Source organism: Muntiacus reevesi, chromosome 6, assembly GCF_963930625.1.
Source record: "Muntiacus reevesi chromosome 6, mMunRee1.1, whole genome shotgun sequence".
In the NCBI taxonomy this organism is placed as follows: Eukaryota; Metazoa; Chordata; class Mammalia; order Artiodactyla; family Cervidae; genus Muntiacus; species Muntiacus reevesi.
Genome location: NC_089254.1, coordinates 77,293,421 through 77,313,865, shown reverse-complemented (window position 1 = coordinate 77,313,865; position 20,445 = coordinate 77,293,421). Strand labels below are relative to the sequence as shown.

General features: G+C 41.6%; 1 protein-coding gene across 1 annotated transcript in view; it reads left to right on the top strand.

Annotated features, from left to right (window-relative positions):
- POU6F2 (POU class 6 homeobox 2) overlaps positions 1-20,445 on the top strand; it is a 470,298-nt gene that overhangs the window by 337,754 nt on the left and 112,099 nt on the right. Inside the window, exon 5 of the mRNA XM_065939812.1 lies at positions 14,600-14,958. Coding sequence (XP_065795884.1) covers positions 14,600-14,958 — 359 coding nt within the window. The remainder of the gene's footprint in view (positions 1-14,599; positions 14,959-20,445) is intronic.

Sequence of the window (20,445 nt, the reverse complement as noted above, 5' to 3'; positions counted from 1 at the left end):
TCTGATTTACTTCACTCAGTATGACACTCTCTAGGTCCATCCATGCTGCTGTAAACGGCATTCTTTCTTTCTTTTTACAGCTGAGTAATATTCCATTGTGTATATGTACCACATTTTCTTTATCCATTCCTATACTGGTGGGCATGTAGGTTGCTTCCATATCCTGGCTGTTGTAAATAGTGCTGCAGTGAACATTGGATTGCATGTGTGTTTTCAAATTGCAGTTTTCTCCAAATATATTCCCAGGAATGGAATTGCTGATTCATATGATACTCTATTTTTAGTTTTTTCAAGAACTCCATACTGTTCTTCATGGTGGATGCACCAATTTACATTTCCACCAACAACATAGGATGGTTTCTTTTTCCCCACACCCTCTCCAGCATTTATCATTTGTAGATTTTTTTTGTAATGATGGTCATTCTAACCAGTGTGAGGTGATACCTCATTATAGTTTTGATTTGCTTTTCTCTCACAATTAGTGATGTTGAGTCATTTACTATATGCAGGTTGCTGAGAGAAGGCAGGAAGATTAAGGGTGGGAAAGGAACTGACTAAAACCTGGTTCACTTCTGTTGAAACTATTTGGTAAAAGAGGCAAGCGAGTGCACATTATTCATTGTAGTACAGAGGACCCCATGAATGTCCCTTCTGGGAGTACAGGGGACAACGATTCATCCTAGCCACTGTGAGCACCAGCCCTACTTGGCAGAGCATCTGCTACTCAGCTCTGGTTCCCATTCAGGAATGAGAGTCATGTGGCCAGACTTTCCAGATTATTTTTAAGAATAATGGACAATGCATATTTTATGTTGACTCTCCCAATTTTTTAATCTTGTCAACTAATTCAAACTTTTTCAAAGTTCTATTTTTGTACGTGTGGGGATGGGGCATCCTGGTCTTTATGTCCATGTACCACCAGCTTCTACCTCTACCTCTGAACTAGAAGTGAGGGTTTCAACAGGGGTTAGAATGAGTCTAGAAAGGTGGGCTGGAGCCAAAGTCATACTTCAATATGGGCTGAGCAGTATGATTTCATTCTCTGGTGAATAGGAGCTATCGTAATCCTTTTTAATTTTTTAATTAGTGGTATAATCCCATCTATATTTTAGAAAATTAACCCTGATGGCAGAGGGACACTTGACACATGATCTGATAACATTTATTGAGTTAATGAATGAGAGAAAGAAGGAACAGGGAAGGTAAGAGTTTAAGAGGTCAGTTAATAAGCTTTTTCGATGATCCAGACAAAAATGAAAATGGGAAGAAAGTAATATATACAGAAACTATCTGGAGGGCAGAGTGATGCTTTTGTGGAGATTGTTACTGCTGTTTATCAATTTTTTCTGACTCTCCCCCTCTCTAGGACGTGATGGCATGACACTTCCTGGTCCCCTTGCATTTAGCCACAAGTAGACTTGTGGCTACTGCTGGCCAATGAGTTGTGAGAGAAAGTGATGGGATGACTTCTGAGTCAGAGCATTTAATTCCCACCCTAAAAAACTCTCTGTCCTTTTCATATCATAGGCAGTACTCAAGATAGTGACAGACCTATCAGCTGGGTACCTAAGTGACTATACTAAGCTAAGAGCCCCTGGCAAAATTTATTGTGGCACTAATAATAAAGAAAAAAAATCTCTGTTGGGCTAGCCAGTGAGTTTAGGGGATTCTTGTTACCACAATATAACTAACCTGTGCTGACTGACACATTTGTGTTCACCTCTTTTGTCCACATTGCATTAATGAAGTAAAAAGAATATCACTTTCCTTCCCATAGCAAGATCAACCAGTCTGGTAAAAATCCATGAGACAATTGCAAAAACATTTATACTGATGTAGGTGATATGACCTCATTACATTTTAATCCTATTGATATTCCAGCATCTATTGCTTTTTGTGAAATTTCCCAGGATTCTTTTTTGAGACTCTTTTCTTCCAGTAGGATTATCATTAATGTAACTAATTATTTCACTAAAACTATTTGTTTTCTTCTTGTTTGTTACATATGAAAGCATAAAATAATATGAATTGAATGACTTATTTGCATATCAATACAAAATAACCAAATTCAGTTCAGTTCAGTTCATTTCAGTCACTCGGTAGTGTCCAACTCTTTGCGACCCCCATGAACCACAGAATGCCAGGCCTCCCTGTCCATCACCAACTCCCGGAGTCCACCCAAACCCATGTCCATTGAGTCTGTGATGCCATCCAACCATCTCATCCTCTGTCATCCCCTTCTGCCCTCAATCTTTCCCAGCATCAGGGTCTTTGCAAATGAGTCAGCTCTTCGCATCAGGTGGCCAAAGTATTGGAGTTTCAGCTTCAACATCAGTCCTTTCAATGAACACCCAAACCAAATTACCCATGCAGTATATTAGTGATCCTGCTAAAGAATTCTACTTGGAGAGATGGAGAGAGAAAATAAGAATGAGAAGAGTGGGCATCCCTGGTAGTCCAGTGGCTAAGACTCCAAGCTCCCAATGCAAGGGGCCCAGGTTTAATCCCTGGTCAGGGAACTAGATCCCACATGACACAACTAAAAAGATCCTGCGTGTCACAACCAAGACCCAGCACAGCCAAATAAGTAGATAAATAAAAATAAATATTAAAAAAAGAATGAGAAGCGTAATAATATGTGTGATTTAATATTAGGGACTTTTAAATAGTAAGCATGTTAGTACACAATTAAAATCAACTGTTACTGGTTTCATTTCTATGAATCTAGAATAGAATTGCAAATCTGACAAGGGTATATCTTTGATATCTGTCTCAAAATACAAAACTAGATGTAGTTTATTAAAAGTTTTATCATTTATTATGCAGGCCAGACAAAGCTAGGATACATATGGTCCCAGAATCATGTCTGAGTGTAGATTTCTTCATCTGTAAAGTGAGGGGAGACATAAGCTATTTCTTCTTTTCAAAAAATAAGCAAGAACCAATAAGGCAAGATCTATAAAGCCTTTTGGCAAACCAGAAGTTGTCGCAGAGGAACAAAATTGAATTGCCTGTTTATGGATTTTAAAGTTCAGCTGAGATAAGGAAGATTTGTGGTGATCAGAGGGAAATTAAAAAGAAGAGAACATAGTCAGATTCTTAAAAAGAAATCTCTTACTGTACAGCATAGGCTTCTAAACAAATCAGCCACTGCATCTTTGTCACTTAACTTTTTTTAATCTGAACTGACAGACCACTGAAGAATAACTGTAGGGAATAATCCCCACACTGGCAGAGGGGATGGATTAAATCAACCATGAAAATAAGCACTGGCCCATGTGTCTATAGCCCCAAAGAAATCTGAGTGAACACAGTTCTGTGTTTAAGCAAGGCGCAGTATCCATTGAACTGCCTGTAACATCTCCTGCAAATGCCCATTTGAAGGGAAGGGCAAACATCGATGCTTTGAAAGGCAGGGTACATCTTACTTGCTCTGCTAAGTTTTAAAAAATTATTTTATTGCCTAGAAATATAAAATGAGCACATGTGTTCCTTTCCCCCATATCCATGGCTTCATTTTTAGTGAGTATGGCTTCACTTCTACCCTAATAATTTTTAAATATACCCAGGAAAACCATGTTCAGTAAATGTTAGCTATAATTTTAAACCATTTGCCCTCCAGCTAAAAGGTCTAAGAAGAAGTTATCAAAGATGTAAATAATTGTTTTTCATATTTAAGGAGGAAAAATTATGGGATTGAATTTTACATGAGCACTTCTATTTCACCCAATTGCATTAAACAGATATGGTATTAAGAAGGAAAGGTGGCATAGTCAGTGATGCACTCTTAATCTCAAACCTCTTAAAAAAAAAAACAAAACTAGATTATCCATGTATTGAAGAATGAGCAGAGCAGAGAGACCTGACATCCAAGGAGATTCTAATGTTTCAGCCAGATCTCTAATGTTTCAACCAAGCCTCTGCCAAACTCCACAAGAAAAGGAAACCAGTTCTTATGGGAGGGTTGGGATTCTCTGATGAATAAATCTGGTCTCCCCTGGTGAATGAACTGATTTCACATCAAGAGTGAATGTTTCCATATACAGTGTGATTCCCTGCAGGTTAGGGAAAAATCAATCAAGCAAAATCAAGGAACAGAATCTATACACTGGAATTTAGTCAAAATGCACACTCAAACCCTACAAGTTCTAATGTGATATTGTATTACTACCTGAAGAAGACCTGAAATTCTGATGGCAAATTCTGATGGTTATTTAAATCTTTTTTTTTTTTTCCTGAAGGAAGATCTTATGTTCACGAGTTTAATATTGATGGAGCTTCATTTTCTTGGCCCATGTTCCATGCTCATTTAATGAAAGAACATCCACACCAGGTTCCTCAGAGCTAAAAATCCCTAACGCTGATGCTTTTCCACTGATGGAGAGTCCTGTTAGGCCCCAGGTTGTCCTAGTTAGTAACAGAAAGGTCATTCTAGATTGTGGCTTTCCCAGACAGCTTTTGTTTTGCCTGAAATGTATAGTTTCCTTTCTTTTTTATATCACACTCTCAAATTCTTCTAAAAGCACAAATACTGTATCACTTCTATGGAATTGTGCTTTTTTCTTTTCTAGATATATCTCTCTAGAGCCCTTTCTTTATGCTGCAGTCTTGACTGTGTATTATTAGAACTTCCAGACATCTATTATAGTGGGGCTCCCTTGTATTGTTTTTAGGGGAGGAGACACACTGCTTCCTGCATCCTAAATCTTCCTCTTTCTTGGTTCACCCCTTATTTTACTGAAGTATCTATTCAACTTCCTAAGAAAAAGTAAGTTAAGGGAAGATAAATCCTTGTAAGTTCCGATGTGGGCCTTCTTCCACTCTTACTGATAACAATTTAACCAGCAATAGAACTCTTGGCTAGAGATCATTTTCTTTCAGAACTTAGAAGGCATTGCCCCACTGATTTTAGATTTTTAGGTGGTGATAGTGGTAATGAACCTGCCTGTCAATGCAGGATTCACAAGAGATGCAGGTTTGATCCCTGGGTTGCGAAGATCCCCTGGAGAAGGATATGGCAACCCACTCCAGTATTCTTGCCTGGGAAATCCTGCGGACAGAGGAAACTGGCAGGCTACAGTCCATAATGTCACAAAGAGTTGGACACAACTGAAGCAACTTAGCATGCATGCAATGAGAAATATGATGCCTATTTGAGTTATGTCTCTTTTTAATATTTACTTATTTATTTATTTATTTTGGGCTGTATCAGGTGTTAGTTGCAGCATGCAGGCTCCTCATCGCACTGTGTAGGCTTAATTGCTCAAGTGGGATGGGGATCATGTGGGATTTTAGTTCCCCAGCCAGGGATCAAACCCACATCCCCTGCATTGGCAGGTGAATTCTTAGCCACTGAACCACCAGGGAAGTCCCTGAGTTATGTCTCTTTGTACGTGGCCTTTTATTTCTCTTTGAAATCATATTTAAGATTTTTAAAAATCTTTATCTTTAGTGTTCTGCAACTCTATGGGGGAAGTATCAGTATCATGGGGGGCATTTTTTCTTTCACCTTGGTTGGCACTCAGTAGGAACCTGGATGGACTTCCTAAGGGCTTGGAAGAGCCATTAAGGGCTCTGTGTAGTGGGCTGAGACTACGAACTTTCTGGTTTCTTCGAGGTGAGTGAGAAGAGAAGGGCGTACCTTGGGGTGTCACATCCACATTAGAAATCCTAAGTCCTCCCTAGTTTTTTCTATTTCATAATAGGAGATCCTTTCTCTTATTTTCCTGAGAGTTTAAGCCTCATTGGGGGCTGTCCTGCAGACAGAGGTGTTGAGAGGTCAGCTGGTTCAGAGAAAGGCCATGGCAAACCCCTCTGGAGATTTAGGGAACTCCTCAGCCTCCCTGCCTATTACATTGTTGGGCAGGTACAACCCCCTCGGGATGACGCATGCCACCACTTCACCCCTTCACTTTACAGTCGGAGCTTTCCCTCACTTTTTCTATCCTCCCTATTCAGTGGGGGCATCTAAAAGCTAATAATATGTCTCAGATTTAAGATACCTCAGCAAGAGTGCTCCCCAAAATATCAACAAAGGCAGTAATGAGTGGTGAATGGCTCTATCTAAAATAAGGTGCTAAAGAACATTTGAAAATTCCCAGTGTCTGTTTTCTTTCCAACTGATGTTTTCTGTATATAAATATATATATATATATATATATATATATATATATATATATATATATATTTGCTAATAGATCAAGTTCATTTTTCACAAAGCAATATTCTCAAAGTGATGGAGATGGATAAACAAGCTGCTCAGGTTGAAGGCCAAGGGAAGAGACTTCCCCTCCTAGATAGGCTGCCAGGAGCCCCAAGGCCAGTGGTTCCTGATCCCCTTGGGTGGGGGCTTTAGAATGCAGACTTTATCCTACCCCCTGGAATCCACTTGTCTAACAAGCTCCCCAGGTGGTTCTGGTTCATAATTTGAGATGGAGTAGGTAAAAACACCTGACATAAGGAAGAAGCTTGTGTGGTTCAGGCAATACATGGAAATTAGTGGGGAGATTTTCATTGGAAGAATTTCTCACTTTTTTCCCTTGATATCTTAAGAGATACTTAGATTGCTGCCTTAAATGCAAAAGAAGCAAGTGACAGGTTACAGATATGTAAGGCAGTATTTAAGAGCTGATGACACTGACCACATATGAAATAGTTACACATCATAATCTTTGAGCCAGAACTGATTTTGCTTGTTTGGGGCATAGTTGCCAAAAATAAAGGCATATTTTCCAGAACATCTCCACTTTCTGCACTTTTTCAAAATCCCAAGTTCCCAACACACTGTTTCCATCTACTTTGCAAAAACTTCTGTCTGCCAGTGCAGGCTGGGGATGCTCTTAATGAGGGTACCAGGAAGAGTTCCTGACCTGCCTCCTTGCTTCAGCTACCTTAGATGTTATTACTTGGGGGGTTGCTGGGAGGGAAGATGTCCAGTTTTACCAACTCAAATTCTTCTGGATGGGTTGTTCTAGATTTCACTTTTTTTCTTCTTCTAGGGATTTTTCTAGGCAAGAAAAATGGACAGTAAATACAGAATTAGGGAATCAAGGGCTCCATACATCAAGGAGCACAGATTTCCTTTCCAGTGGCCCATGAGCCCACTGATTTGTAAGACTGGGGCCAATCTGGGAATCACTGTCCCCAGTTAAGGAAGAAAGCCATTTGGAGAACTCTTAGCTGCCACCTGACAGTACTCTAGAGACAATACATCACGGAATTCCATGGACAACATAAGATGATGCCCTAGTCAGTTACTTTCCTTAAAATCCCACCACGCTTCGCACAATGTTGCTGCCGCCCAGGGTCTAAGTGTAGAGGAAGCATTCTTCCACCATCAAAGCAAACTTGTGCCATGAATCAAGTGTACTGTGGCCCTTCCCCACCTCCTGTCCACATATACCCCTCACTCCCTTTCCCTTGATTCCATGGCCCTGTTCTTATAATAACTCATGGCTCACACTCAAATTAGCATCTTTATTCTCACAATGCACATTTACATTTTAAAAATGTTTTGCCTGCAGCAGGACAGAGGTTCAACTATCCACACTTACCCAGGAGCTGAACAATGCATCCCCGAACCAATGCCTTCAAATGAGCCTCTGTAAACGGAGGGCCTGTGCCACCTCTTCTCAAGAGTGGTGCCATGGAGGGCCTCCCTCTTTGAGGGAGTAGTTATCTTTGTTCCAGCCCTCGGGGGAGATAGATTACCCCTGCTGCTGTTATGTTAAGAGGCTTTGGGAAGCAGCAGACTTAAGACTGACTCGTCCATAGCACCTGGCATCTGAACTCAGGCAGGTCATTTAAACTTTCTGAGCCAAGGTTCCACAGTTTTAACATGGCAGTGATATCATCTACGCATAAGGTTGTGCTGAAAAGTTAATTCATTCATATGAAATGAAAGTGCTTTTCAAGCTAGGAAGCTCTGTCTTATTTTGAACCCAAATAGCCATCACTGTTCTCCGCCAGCTCAGAGTCTAGCTTTGACAGCATTTCTAGAGGGGTGTCTTGGGTGTGCCCAGGACTGAATTCACGGTCCATGTTGAGAGCGGTCCATTTTTCCCACTGCCAGCCTGTGCCTCTCCATCTTCAGTGGGCATCCGGCAGCCTTGACCGGATCTCTCCCTCTGCTCTGCCAGGCACAGCCCTAGAGACTACACAGCCACATGAAGCAGAAAAGGATTGTTCTCCCCTGTGCAGTCCCAGAGCAATGTGGCTTGGTCGTGTGCTAAGTCGCTGCCGTCGTGTGCAACTCCTTGTGACCCCATGGACTGTAGCCCACCAGGCTCTGCTGTCCATGGGGCTTCTCCGGGGCAAGAATACTGGAGCGGATTGCCAAGTCCTCCTCCCACAGATCTTCCCAGCCCAGGGATTGAATCCGCATCTCTTGGGTCTCCTGCATTGACAGGCGGGGTCTTTACCATTAGCACCATCTGGGAACCCTTTGCTTGGTCTCCAGGGTATATATATGGAGAAACAGCTATTTATTATTACTGTTGTTATTGTTGTAGTAGTAGTAGAATAAACATAGCATAAAATTTGCCACTTTAACCATCTTAAAATGTACGATTCAGTAGCATTAAACACATTCACCACGTTGTCTAGCCCTCACTGCTATGTCATTCTAGAAATTTTTCATCACCCCCAGCCAGAACCCCATTCCCAGGAGAAATCACCCTCCAGTCCTCCCCCTCCTCAACCCCTGGCAACCACTAACCTGCTTTCTGCCTCTGTGGACTCACCTATTCTGCACATTCCATATAAATGCAACTATAGAGTATATGGTCCTTGGCATCTGGCTTCTTGCCCTCAGCAAGTTCCTCTGCCCTTTCTTTCCATAGGACTAGGCTTGCACCAGGGGACCGTACTCAGAATGGGCTTGAATAGTCCACCTTCAATCTCTCCCAACATCAGGGTCTTTTCAAATGAGTCAGCTCTTCACATCAGGAAGCCAAAGTATTGGAGTTTCAGCTTCAACATCAGTCCTTCCAATGAACACCCAGAACCAATTCCCCTTAGGATGGACTAACCAGTCCATCTCATTGCAATCCATTGCAATCCAAGGGACTCTCAAGAGTCTTCTCCAACACCACAGTTCAGTTCAGTTCAGTTGCTCAGTCATGTCCGACTCTTTGCAACCCCATGAATCGCAGCACACCAGGCCTCCCTGTCCATCACCAACTCCCGGAGTTTACTCAAACTCATGTCCATCAAGTTGGTGATGCCATCCAGCCATTTCATCCTCTGTTGTCCCCTTCTCCTCCCGCCTTCAATCTCTCCCAATATCAGGGTCTTTTCAAATGAATCAGCTCTTTGCATCAGGTGGCCCAAGTATTGGAGTTTCAGCTTTAACATCAGTCCTTCCAATGAACACCCAGAACCGATTCCCCTTAGGATGAACTGGTTGGATCTCCTTGCAGTCCAAGGGACCCCCAAGAGTCATCTCCAACACCACAGTTCAAAAGCATCAATTTTTCAGCGCTCAGCCCTCTTTACAGTCCAACTCTCACATCCATACATGACCAGTGGAAAAACCATAACCTTGACTAGACAGACCTTTGTTGACAAAGTAATGTCTCTGCTTTTTAATATGTTGTCTAGGTTGGTCATAACTTTCCTTCTAAGGAGTAAGTGTCTTTTAATTTCATGGCTGCAATCACCACCTGCAGTGATTTTGGAGCCCAATAAAATAAAGTCAGCCACTGTTTCCACTGTTTTCCCATGTATTTGCCATGAAGTGATGAGACCGGATGCCATGATCTTAGTTTTCTGAATGTTGAGCTTTAAGCCAACTTTTTCACTCTCCTCTTTCACTTTCATCAAGAGGCTCTTTAGTTCTTCTTCGATTTCTGCCATTAGGGTGGTGTCATCTGCATGTCTGAGGTTATCGATATTTCTCCCAGCAATCTTGATTCCAGCTTGTGCTTCTTCCAGCCCAGCATTTCTCATGATGTACTCTGCATATAAGTTAAATAAGCAGGGTGACAATATACAGCCTTGATGTACTCCTTTTCCTATTTGGAACCAGTCTGTTGTTCCATGTCCAGTTCTAACTGTTGCTTCCTGACCTGCATATAAGTTTCTCAAGAGGCAGGTCAGGTGGTCTGGTATTCCCATCTCTTGAAGAATTTTCCAGTTTGTTGTGATCCACACAGTCAAAGGCTTTGGCATAGTCAATAAAGCAGAAATAGATGTTTTTCTGGCACTCTCTTGCTTTTTCGAACAGCCATTACCATCATGCTTTTGCAGGATTCCTGGTCTCTTGCAGGAGAGAAATCCTTCCTGCTTCCTTCCTCCTTAGCACCGGTCCTCTCACCTCTGAAAACACATGGCTGTGAGGTGACTCAGGTCCCAGCCGGGCTGGGAGCTTGTAATCCTTCCCAGCAGATTCTCAAACCCAAGCCTCCAGTTTGCCAACAATGCCCCAAGATCCCTTAACTTGATAGTCTCAGAAAATGCTCACACTGATTCCCCAGCTAGAATGATTATAATAGTCTGAGTTGCACTTTTTGTTAACAAAGGTGAGCGTGTTGCTAAGAATCACACAACCTTTAGCGTTTGAATCCCATTCCACTTTCATTGAATCCCAAGGTGTTTGAGTACCCTGCAAAGTACAAGAGGCATTTGTATTTCTCCCGAATCACTCATGGCCATACTCATGGGCAGAATTTCCTTTCCATTTCCCTGCCTCAGAAGTAATTGTATGTAAAGCCCACCCAGGATAGTTCTGTTGCCTCTGTGGTGTAGCTTTTTTTATGTATGTGGTTTCCTGAGAACATCTTTATCAAAGATCCTAAAGAAGACATCTTTTTTTCTAATTTACAGTTGATACATAGAAACTGAACAAATGGAGAGATGCAAGCGTCTAGACTTCTTTGTCTTATTAAATTATTTATTTGGAAAGTTCTGGCCCACTGGTCTTGTCTTACTGCTTTCTTCTCTCTAGAAAAGTCAAAATTTGATAGAATTTTTTTTTTATCTGCACCACCAGGTTTTCAGGATCTTAGTTCCTCAACCAGGGATTGAACCCACACCCTTGGCAGTGAGAGGGCAGAGTTCTAACCACTGGACCACCAGGGAATTTCTTGATGGAATTTTGTTTTGTGTTTCGTTTTCAAAATTGTAAGTTTTTAAAATTTAAAATGCCCTAATATAAATTATTATGCATCTCTTTAAGTTCTTCCATGTCTATTATTACTGTAGTTAAATTTTACATTTAACTTTGGCCCATGGAGCATATAGTAACCAGACATAGAGGAAATAATCATTAAAGGACATAAATATCAGGGAAGAAAGTAAAATCTTTAAATTGCTATGCGTAGAACCAAAGTATAGAATCACCCAACAATCATCATTTTATCTGCATTCTCTTTATTTTCCTAACTTATGTCTGTACCTGTGTGCTTTACACAATGAGCCATTTAGAGGCTCCATATTTTAGTATTTCTTTGCTTTTTTTTTTCATATCATTGTGTATGTGCCTTTGGCATTTTTGAGACCAGAATTACATTCTTGTACAGCCCCCTCATGCTTTCCTTTGCATCCAGTACATACCTGAACATAGTTTACTGTCCATCATTCATGGCTTGCAGATGCCAAATTAGTTGATGTAACTCAAAGAGGTTTAGTTTAGGTTAATGCCTTTCCAGGGAGGATGCAGGTTACAGGAAAGAAATAGCCGAGCAACATGAACTCACCAAGATCAAGAAGCAAAAACACATTTGGGACCCACGTCTCATTAGTAGGTTAGGGTCTGCTGCACCTACCTGTCTGCCAATATCTATCTGCCAATATTTCCCAGTCTTTCCTGTTTTCAAACACTGATTTAGATAAATGATTTTCTAACCAAAATGAAACAGTATGGTATTTAAGTCAACCATGAAAATAAGCACCGACATATATGCCCCCTACCCTGAAAGAAATCAGGACAGGCTTGATTTGAATCTGGCAAGAGGCCAGATGCAATCAGGTTTCCGACGTCTCTAACTCCACAAAAGGAGAGATCTAGCCCCCTCCAGATTACAGAAGATCCCAGGGGTAATAACTGAGCTGGGCGCCCTGGTCTTCAATAAATCGTGGCTTTGTACAATAGGAGCAAGGAGAGGGGGAAATGGCAAAATCAGATCATTATTTTAAAGTTCTTATAAATGGGTATTTTTTTAAAATATGGACTTTAGTTTTTAGAGCAGTTTTATATTCAGGGCAAAATTGAGCAGAAAATTCAGAGTCCCCCTTGACTGGGTATTTTCCAGCCCTCTCTCTCACATGTTGTCTCTACCGGTAGAGTCCAGAGTACTCTGCATTACATCACAGGCAGGACACACACTGTTCTGAGTGTTTGAACAGACCGAGAGTAACTCACTGACCCAGGGGGACATTTGTCACCCCCACCGGTTCAACATGGAAGCTCTCCATGTACCTAAGAGAAAAAAAAAAAATGGTATTTGATGCCCCTGGGAAACAGGAAACTATCATTTCATCAGCATAGCTATGCCTTGCTTTAAACAAACCTGATTATATTTAAAATCTGACTTATACCAGAGGTGAATTGGGAATGATCCATGTTTCCACCACTTTCAAAGTCAGGCTTCCACCACTCTAAGGTCTAAAATCATCAAAGCTTCTGTTCCAGGCAGTTCATTCTCCACATTGTCCTTCAGAAACATCACCTAAGTCATGCTGTCATCTGGGTGTCCTCCTGCCTGGAATATCCTCCCTTCCAGGTGCAGAACTCACTCTCTTGAGCCCTCTCTGCCCTCATTCCGCATCCCCCCTGAACACTGCCTTAGCCTCTCTAGCCCACAAAGGAACCACTCTCCTCATTCTCCTGGCCCTTTTGGTCAATTTTCGCACTGTTGACCATTTAGAAAACCAATTGATTTATATGAAGCACTTACCATTAGCAGGATTATAACAGGCACCCCAAGCCTGATCATTTCTTATAAGTTCCTCTTACCTCCACAAATCCACTATAAACTGCTTAAAGACAGGACTATGTCCCCTTGTTAAATCCTACCTATTATCAGAACAGCATGGGTACCTAGTTAGTGTTTACATTTTACAAAACGATTCCTAACTTTACAAAAACAGTCACTGGTTGACTTCTTTACAGAGAAATTTCTTCAGATGTGCTCAACATAGGGTTCCATGTATGTATATTTTTCAAGACCATCATTTTCATATGAAGGTGGGTATAATGATGTCACTTTATAGAGCCACTATATATTTTTTAAGAAGCATTTTTTTTTTTAATTGGGACTAGTATAATGTCACAAACAGTAGTTACTACCTTTGGGAATCTTGATGAATTCTAAGTGGGGAGGAATGGAATAGCATAGAAGCCAAGGCCTATGGTTTCCTGACATTTATTTGTAGGCTTATGGGAAAGCTTTTAAACTGATATTCAGGCAAAGAAGAAAGTGAATTTGTGCAATAATTTTCTCTAGACCATTCTTCAGCCAAACTGATTCCCTGCTGGAGAAATTGTTCAGGGCTAGATGGGCATATGAAAACAAAGTTAGTGAGCTCAATGTTAAGACAGTTTATCCTACCAAATCTTACTTTTCACAGAATAAGAAAATCTGGAAAGATGATTTCTTTCTCTCAGTTCCTGTCCTGTTCATGAGGTCCCAATGTGACTAGTCACCACAGTTCACAGCTGACTATACCCCTTCTGGCCTGGGGGGCTCCGTGGGGCTCCCAAGGTAGCTCAATGGTAAAGAATCTGCCTGCCAATGCAGGAGACACAGTAGACGCGACTTCAGTCCCTGGGTCAGGAAGATCCCCTGGAGAAGGAAATGGCAACCCACTCTAGGATTCTTGCCTGGGAAATCCCATGGACAGAGGGGCCTGGCAGGCTACAGTCCATGGGGCTGCAAAAAGTCAGACATGACTTAGTGACTAAACACACATGCACGTCTTTCTAACGAGCAGGCAAAAAGTTCAGACTGAGACTTTTGATTCTGCAAAACTGAGATGCATGTACTATATTTAAAAAAAAAATTGTAGAAACAAAACTCACATATCTAAGCAAGTTGGCAGAGGTCTGATGCACGTGGAAATTACACCATGAGTGGCACTGATAATGAAAAGGAGATTGCACACACTTTAGCCTTCTGTGCTTAACTCCATTCGAGCATTTGCCAATAAGATTTAAACGAGGTGACCTTTAAAAATCTAAATCAGACCTTGAAAGTCTCAGTGTATTTCCCAAGCAGGATGGAAAGGAAGCAAGGGAGAAATTACTTAAAAATTGCCCCTGTTCCTAGTCCATCCCCTTGGTTTTGCACCTGCTCTGTCCCTTAGAATGTAATGCCTGGTGTGTTACCCTCTGGTCCTCCCTAAATTTTAAAATTTCCCCAAGAACTGACTCTCCTACTCCCAGTGCCCCACAACCCTCTAAGACATCAAGGAGTTGCAGGGCATGAGGGTTAACATTTTCTAAAGGAGAGCCTTCTCAGCTCGCAGGGGACCGGTTGTCAAATCCACGGCCAGCGGTGTGGTGGTGTATTTCCAACTCTACGTGTATGTTTCAGGTTCACGTGTTTGTTTCAACTCCACGTGTGCGTTTCAACTCCGCGTTCGCTCTCTCTCCTTGCAGCTACCTCATCCCTGAACTCCCAACTCCAGCAGCTCCAGCAGCTTCAGCAGCTTCAGCAGCAGCAGCCGCCACCGCCCCCGGCCCCGCCGGGCGCCCAGCACCCGCAGCCCGCCCCGCAGGCGCCCCCGCAGCCCCAGCAGCAGCCGCCCCAACCCGCCCCGCAGCCCCAGCAGCCGCCGCCCGCCTCCCAGCCACTGCCGGCTCCGCCCGCGCAGCCCCCGCAGCCTCCAGCCCACCCTCACCCCCAGAGCCAGAACCAACCGTCTCCGACTCAGCAGAGCGCCAGCCCCCCCCAGAAAGCCAGCCAGTCTCCGGGACACGGCCTCCCGTCGCCGCTCACGCCACCCAATCCTCTGCAGGTACGCCCCCCACCGCGCCCCCCGTCCCGGCCACGCACAGGGGACCCGGCCGCCGGGTGGCGCGCCCTCCCTGGAGGCAGAGGGCCCGCCAGCCTTAGCGTCCACTTGGGCAGCGTCTAATTCAAATTGATCTCTCAGACGGAGGGAAGAGGGAGCAGATAGCAGGCAACTGGGGATGCATGTAAACGAAACAAATAGAAACCCATTGATGTTGCCTCCGAAGGATAAATGTTATCTGTTTCCTCCGGTGAGAGGCCGGCACTGTAAGTGCACTTGTAGCCTGTAATAACTCCACTTTATGATACTTTTTGAAGGCAGCAAAGATAGCATCCAATTAAAATTATTACTAGCAGAGTTTTGTAGCCCCGTGGAGAACTACATCTCCTGTCCATGAGGCATGATGGTTATTTCTCTATATTATGAATACAGTAGTGTCTTACCTTAAGTACTTCGGTGCTCTTTTGTTTCTATTTTCCCAAAGATTCTCTGGGGTTAGGAGGGTAACGAAATTTAGCCCCAGTCTTATGTCCCAGATTCCAACCATTACTCCATGGACTAACAAGTGCTCTAAATTCACACCAAAACCCTCCACAAATATGCATCTTTATAAAATAATAAAGCTTCTCTATATTTACTTTATTGCTGTGAAGCTGAGGGCATCCAAAATAGAATTTCAGGCTAATCATGAAAGCTCATCTTTATCTACAATCATTGAGGAGCAATGAACAGGAGCATTCAGGAATATATAACTTTAATGGTTCAGAAATTCACTCTTAACTTAGATGCCTTTAAAATAAACTAGCTTCAAAAGATAACGACTCTGATGTCAACACATCAGATCCAGAAAGTAAAAGCTCAGTTTGGGACTTAAAAAAAATAAGGATTTTTTTTTTCCCCAATGAGATTTCGGATGGTTTAGTACATGTGTAGTGTAGTGACAAATTTCCACAGAGTGGAAGGCCTATACTCACTTCAGACACCAACTCACCTCCCTCCTTGAGGGTCCTTGACTCACAGTCAGTCTAGCCTAGCCCTTCCGGAGGACCACAGAAGTGATGTTATCCTTAGGTCCTAAATAGCTAACTGTGGAGAATCAAAATAGATTGGCCCACAGACAGAAAGGCGAGTAGATTAGACTTAGTATTTTAGAACTGATTTAATTTGTTGTCCTGTATCTTTGTTTCTATGAGCTTGGTTTCTCAGTGGTGGCTCAGAATTTTCTTGGAAATGGAAACATTTGGGCAAGATAAGTGTCTTCCTTGGCACTTGGGTCATGGCTACCTCGTGATTTGAACATTTTCCCCAGTTGAGTTTGAAGATGTATTTTTAAAATATTACAAGTATGAAACAACATATACCTTTGACGTAAATTAGATTGAAACGAATACAAGCTAAAAAAAGTCTTGATTGTACACTTGACATCTATGGGATGTCATAGATACCTAAGTAGACATAATCAGATTTACCAGATGCATGACTAGAGCATATTTTCAGCATTTGGAATTCAACAGTGGTTATTCCAAAGAATGGGTTTAATGTATTTTTAAAGAACGGTTAAATTAGATATACCTCAGCACCACGTGATTAAACGCTTCCTTGATCTAAACCATCTAAGTAGGTGAATTACTGAAGAAACCATGTGTCCTCCTCTGAGGGATGAGATTACTAAACCCTGCCCCCAGTTGTTCAACTTAATCCAGTATTCTACAGAGTTGAGTGAAAGCTTTGAGTTCTGTGGCATCAGTCTTCTCAGAACACTGTCAACGTTGTATAAACCTCTATCAGCCAGTTAAAAACAAGTGTAGACAACCCACTTGAATGACTGTTGACAGGGCTTTAGAAGAGGTCACCACTCAGTCTTGTGGAAACTAATTCTGTGAGGAGAATTTCCAGACGTTCTCCTAAAGGTTTCCCATAGAAATCTGGGAGGTATTTCATTTTGTGTTTTTGCAACAAATGAAGGCTCAAAATCACGTTTATTTCTTTATAACCCTGAGAGACTATTCTAGTTTTTCACTGTTGAAGTTTTAACTTATAAGCTTACTAAGTACATTGATAATACTCTATCTTCTTATGTGGATCTAATGAGTCACCACTGAAGGGGTGATTTGGTGAAATTTTAAAGATATTATTGACTAGATAGAGAACTAATTTTGAAAAGTCCACAACTGTAGGAATAAAAGGAATTTTTCCTTTCACTATAGGCATGTGTAAAGGAAATGAATTCTGTGGTTTTGAAATAGTATATTTTTTTCTACATTAGCTGAAGTGTTTTTGAGTTTGTTGAGCTTGTAATGTTTGAACTTTTGAAAAAGAAAAAAATTTAAGAGCATATGAAAAATATTTAACCCTCAAAGATAATGATCTTTACAAATTAAAATAAAATATTTTTGTTTGAATGTTATTAAGAGAATAATGATCAACTAAGTTCATATATGACAGCTTAAATTTTTTTTACAATTATCTATTTCCATGTGGGCTTTGTCTTTTTACATTGTTCAAAATCTGTCAGAGAGATATTGGTTTAAAATATGCAACCTAGGTTGTTAGAAAGGATAATAATCATTTCTAAAACTGTACAGATACTGTCATATCTTCAGAAAAAAATAATAAATGAAAGTAGCTTATGTAGGTATATTTGGTGAGGTTTTTCCTTGAGATGAAAAAAAATAGTAGTGCTGACAGGTAGTAACACTCTAGACTAAAGTTCTCCAAATAGTTCTGGTCAGGTTTTGTCTAATACTGAATTTTTTTTTCATTCTTTTACTCAATTCCATGAAATGAATTGCATATTCAAAACCAGGTTGTTGTTTTAAGACAGATAAGAGTCTAAAGTATTGTCACCTCAGAGAACTAATTTTGATGGCTTAGAGTTATAAGGGGCTGGTGGTCCAGCATAGATATCAGAAGCTGGCCCCTGGAAGCCTGTGTTTACACTCTTCATGGGATTTAAGGTCTGCTCACCCAGTTTCATTCTCAGGAGGGAGAAGTTCTGAACAGGATTATAAATGCAAAGATTTAGGGGCCAGGCAGTCAGTATAAATAAGTAAAGCAGACTTATATTCAATATAAGGGCTTCCCTTATGGCTCAGTTGGTAAAGAATCCCCCTGCAATGTGGGAGACCTGGGTTTGATCCCTGGGTTGGGAAGATCTCCTGGAGAAGGGAAAGGCTACCCACTCCAGTATTCTGGGCTGGAGAATTCCATGGGCTGTATAGTCCATGGGATCACAAAGATATCAGAGGATATCCACAAAGATGGATATCAGAAGCTGGCCCCTGGAAGCCTCTCTTTAAACTTTTCATGGGATTTAAGGTCTGCTCACCCACAACTTCTTTCTCAGGAGGGAGAGGTTCTGAACAGGATTATAAGTGCAATGATTTAGGGGCCAGGCAGTCAGCATAAACAAGTAAAGCAGACTTGAATATCAAATCCAAGTGAAATTTTGGAAATGGTGTGTGGAACAAACAAAATGCATCTGTGAGTTGAATTTAACCCTTAGGTTCCAGATAGATAACAATCCATGCTCTTTATTTTTGTCCTAACCCACCTGCCACAGGCTGCTCCAGAATCTAAACCTAGAACTGTAGTGTGTGTTGAGTGGGAACAGATCAGAAACATATATGGAAGCAATCTTTGGAGGGAAAAGATATGGTCTAATCATTCCTGGGTAGAAAGAACAATATACAGTTTTATTTTCCATGCATGATATTTATCTGAATAAAAACCCCATAAGCCTAAGAATGACAAAATACCTCCTTTCTATGACCTTTGAGATGACTTTTCTTGAGACTGTTCCTTGGGAGTTTTTAACTTTCACTAAAGAAAACACGAACATTGTGTAAAAGTCTAGTGTGTTCCTACATGAGTGATCTGGAGATGATCTGGGCATGGTTGGAGCCTAGTCATGGTGCCATGGGAAGAGGAAGCTTATTCTAATTCTGACCCTGCTTCCAACCGATTCACAACTTGGGACAAGTTCTTTGGGCTTTGTTTTCTTTGTTTGTTAATTGTATGGTGTATATCATTTGTCAGATCCTTTTTGGGGTCTTTGAATCTATAATCCAAATGTTGGTAGGCCTCTAGTATTTTACTGGGTACTGAAAACCCAATGTTCCTGAAGATTCTCTGAATTCTTCAAGGTCAGGTTAATTTCTTCCCACTCAGCTTGGTGGCAGAGTAGAAAGAGAGTGAGGACAAACCTAAGTGGGATAATGATAGCAGAAGCAGATTTTATCTTAGCCTGAGAGTCAAAATTAAAGTCAAGTTTTCATCCTCAGAGAGTCAGTGCCATAAACTCTAGGTCCCAGATTGCTTTTTCACACCTATACATTAGAGAAGCTTAAGAAACCAAATGGTGCTTTTAACCTTGGCCTTTTGCATACCATCTTGCATGGCAGGAAGCAGGACCATCTTTTTCTCTTGATGTATTGCACGTTTTAATGAAAAAAAATCAAAACAGAGAGAGAAATCAGTGGAAGCAGTTAGGGGAGAGAAGACTGTCTATGCTTGTACGAGGAATGAGGAGCACAGTCACCTCTCAGAGGTGAAGTTGCAAGAGAGATAGCATAAAATTGTCCTCTACCACATGCATTTCTTCATGGAAAGGTCTTGGTACCACTCAGGCATCAACAGTACCTGCATTCAAATTCCTGCTCTTCTATAGCGCAGGCCCAGCCTCTTGATCTTCTCATATAGGATGTTTTCCCCCAGCTAAGTTTCAGTACTACTTTCCAGAGAGATGGAGAGGATGATGTATTATCACTTTTTAAAACAAAGAGCCCAAGTCCTTGAGAAGGAGTTAGACCCACAAGATTTCCATCCTTTTAAAGCAAATAATCTCCAATCACGTCTCCTTTCTATAAAAAAGACCCAATGCTTGGGGCCAATCCCCTCTCTCCCCAGTAGCTAGTCTTAATTTAACACAGTATTAGTCAAAGCTTTGGAGAAAGCAATGGCACCCCACTCCAGTACTCTTGCCTGGAAAATCCCATGGACGGAGGAGCCTGGTAGGCTGCAGTCCATGGGGTCGCGAAGAGTCGGGCATGACTGAGTGACTTCACTTTCACTTTTCACTTTCATGCATTGGAGAAGGAAATGGCAACCCACTCCAGTGTTCTTGCCTGGAGAATCTCAGGGACAGGGAAGCCTGGTGGGCTGCCATCTATGGGGTCGCACAGAGTCAGACACGACTGAAGCGACTTAGCAGCAGCAGCAGCAGTCAAATCTTGGTGGGTCTAAGTTTTTTTTCATCTATAAGTGGAGGGGATAAACTTAAATACTTTCTGGAACGCTTTCCCTTCTATTTGGAATTTTAGGTTACAAACCTCTAAAACTCACCTTGGGTGACCTATGCAGGTGCAAGGGGAAAAATCTCTTTCCCTTTACTCATTCTGGATTCTCAAACTGGGGATCTATAAATTAGACTAGAAAAGACAGATTAAGAGGAGAAAAACATTTTTTTATGACATGTGCTTCCTGCATACA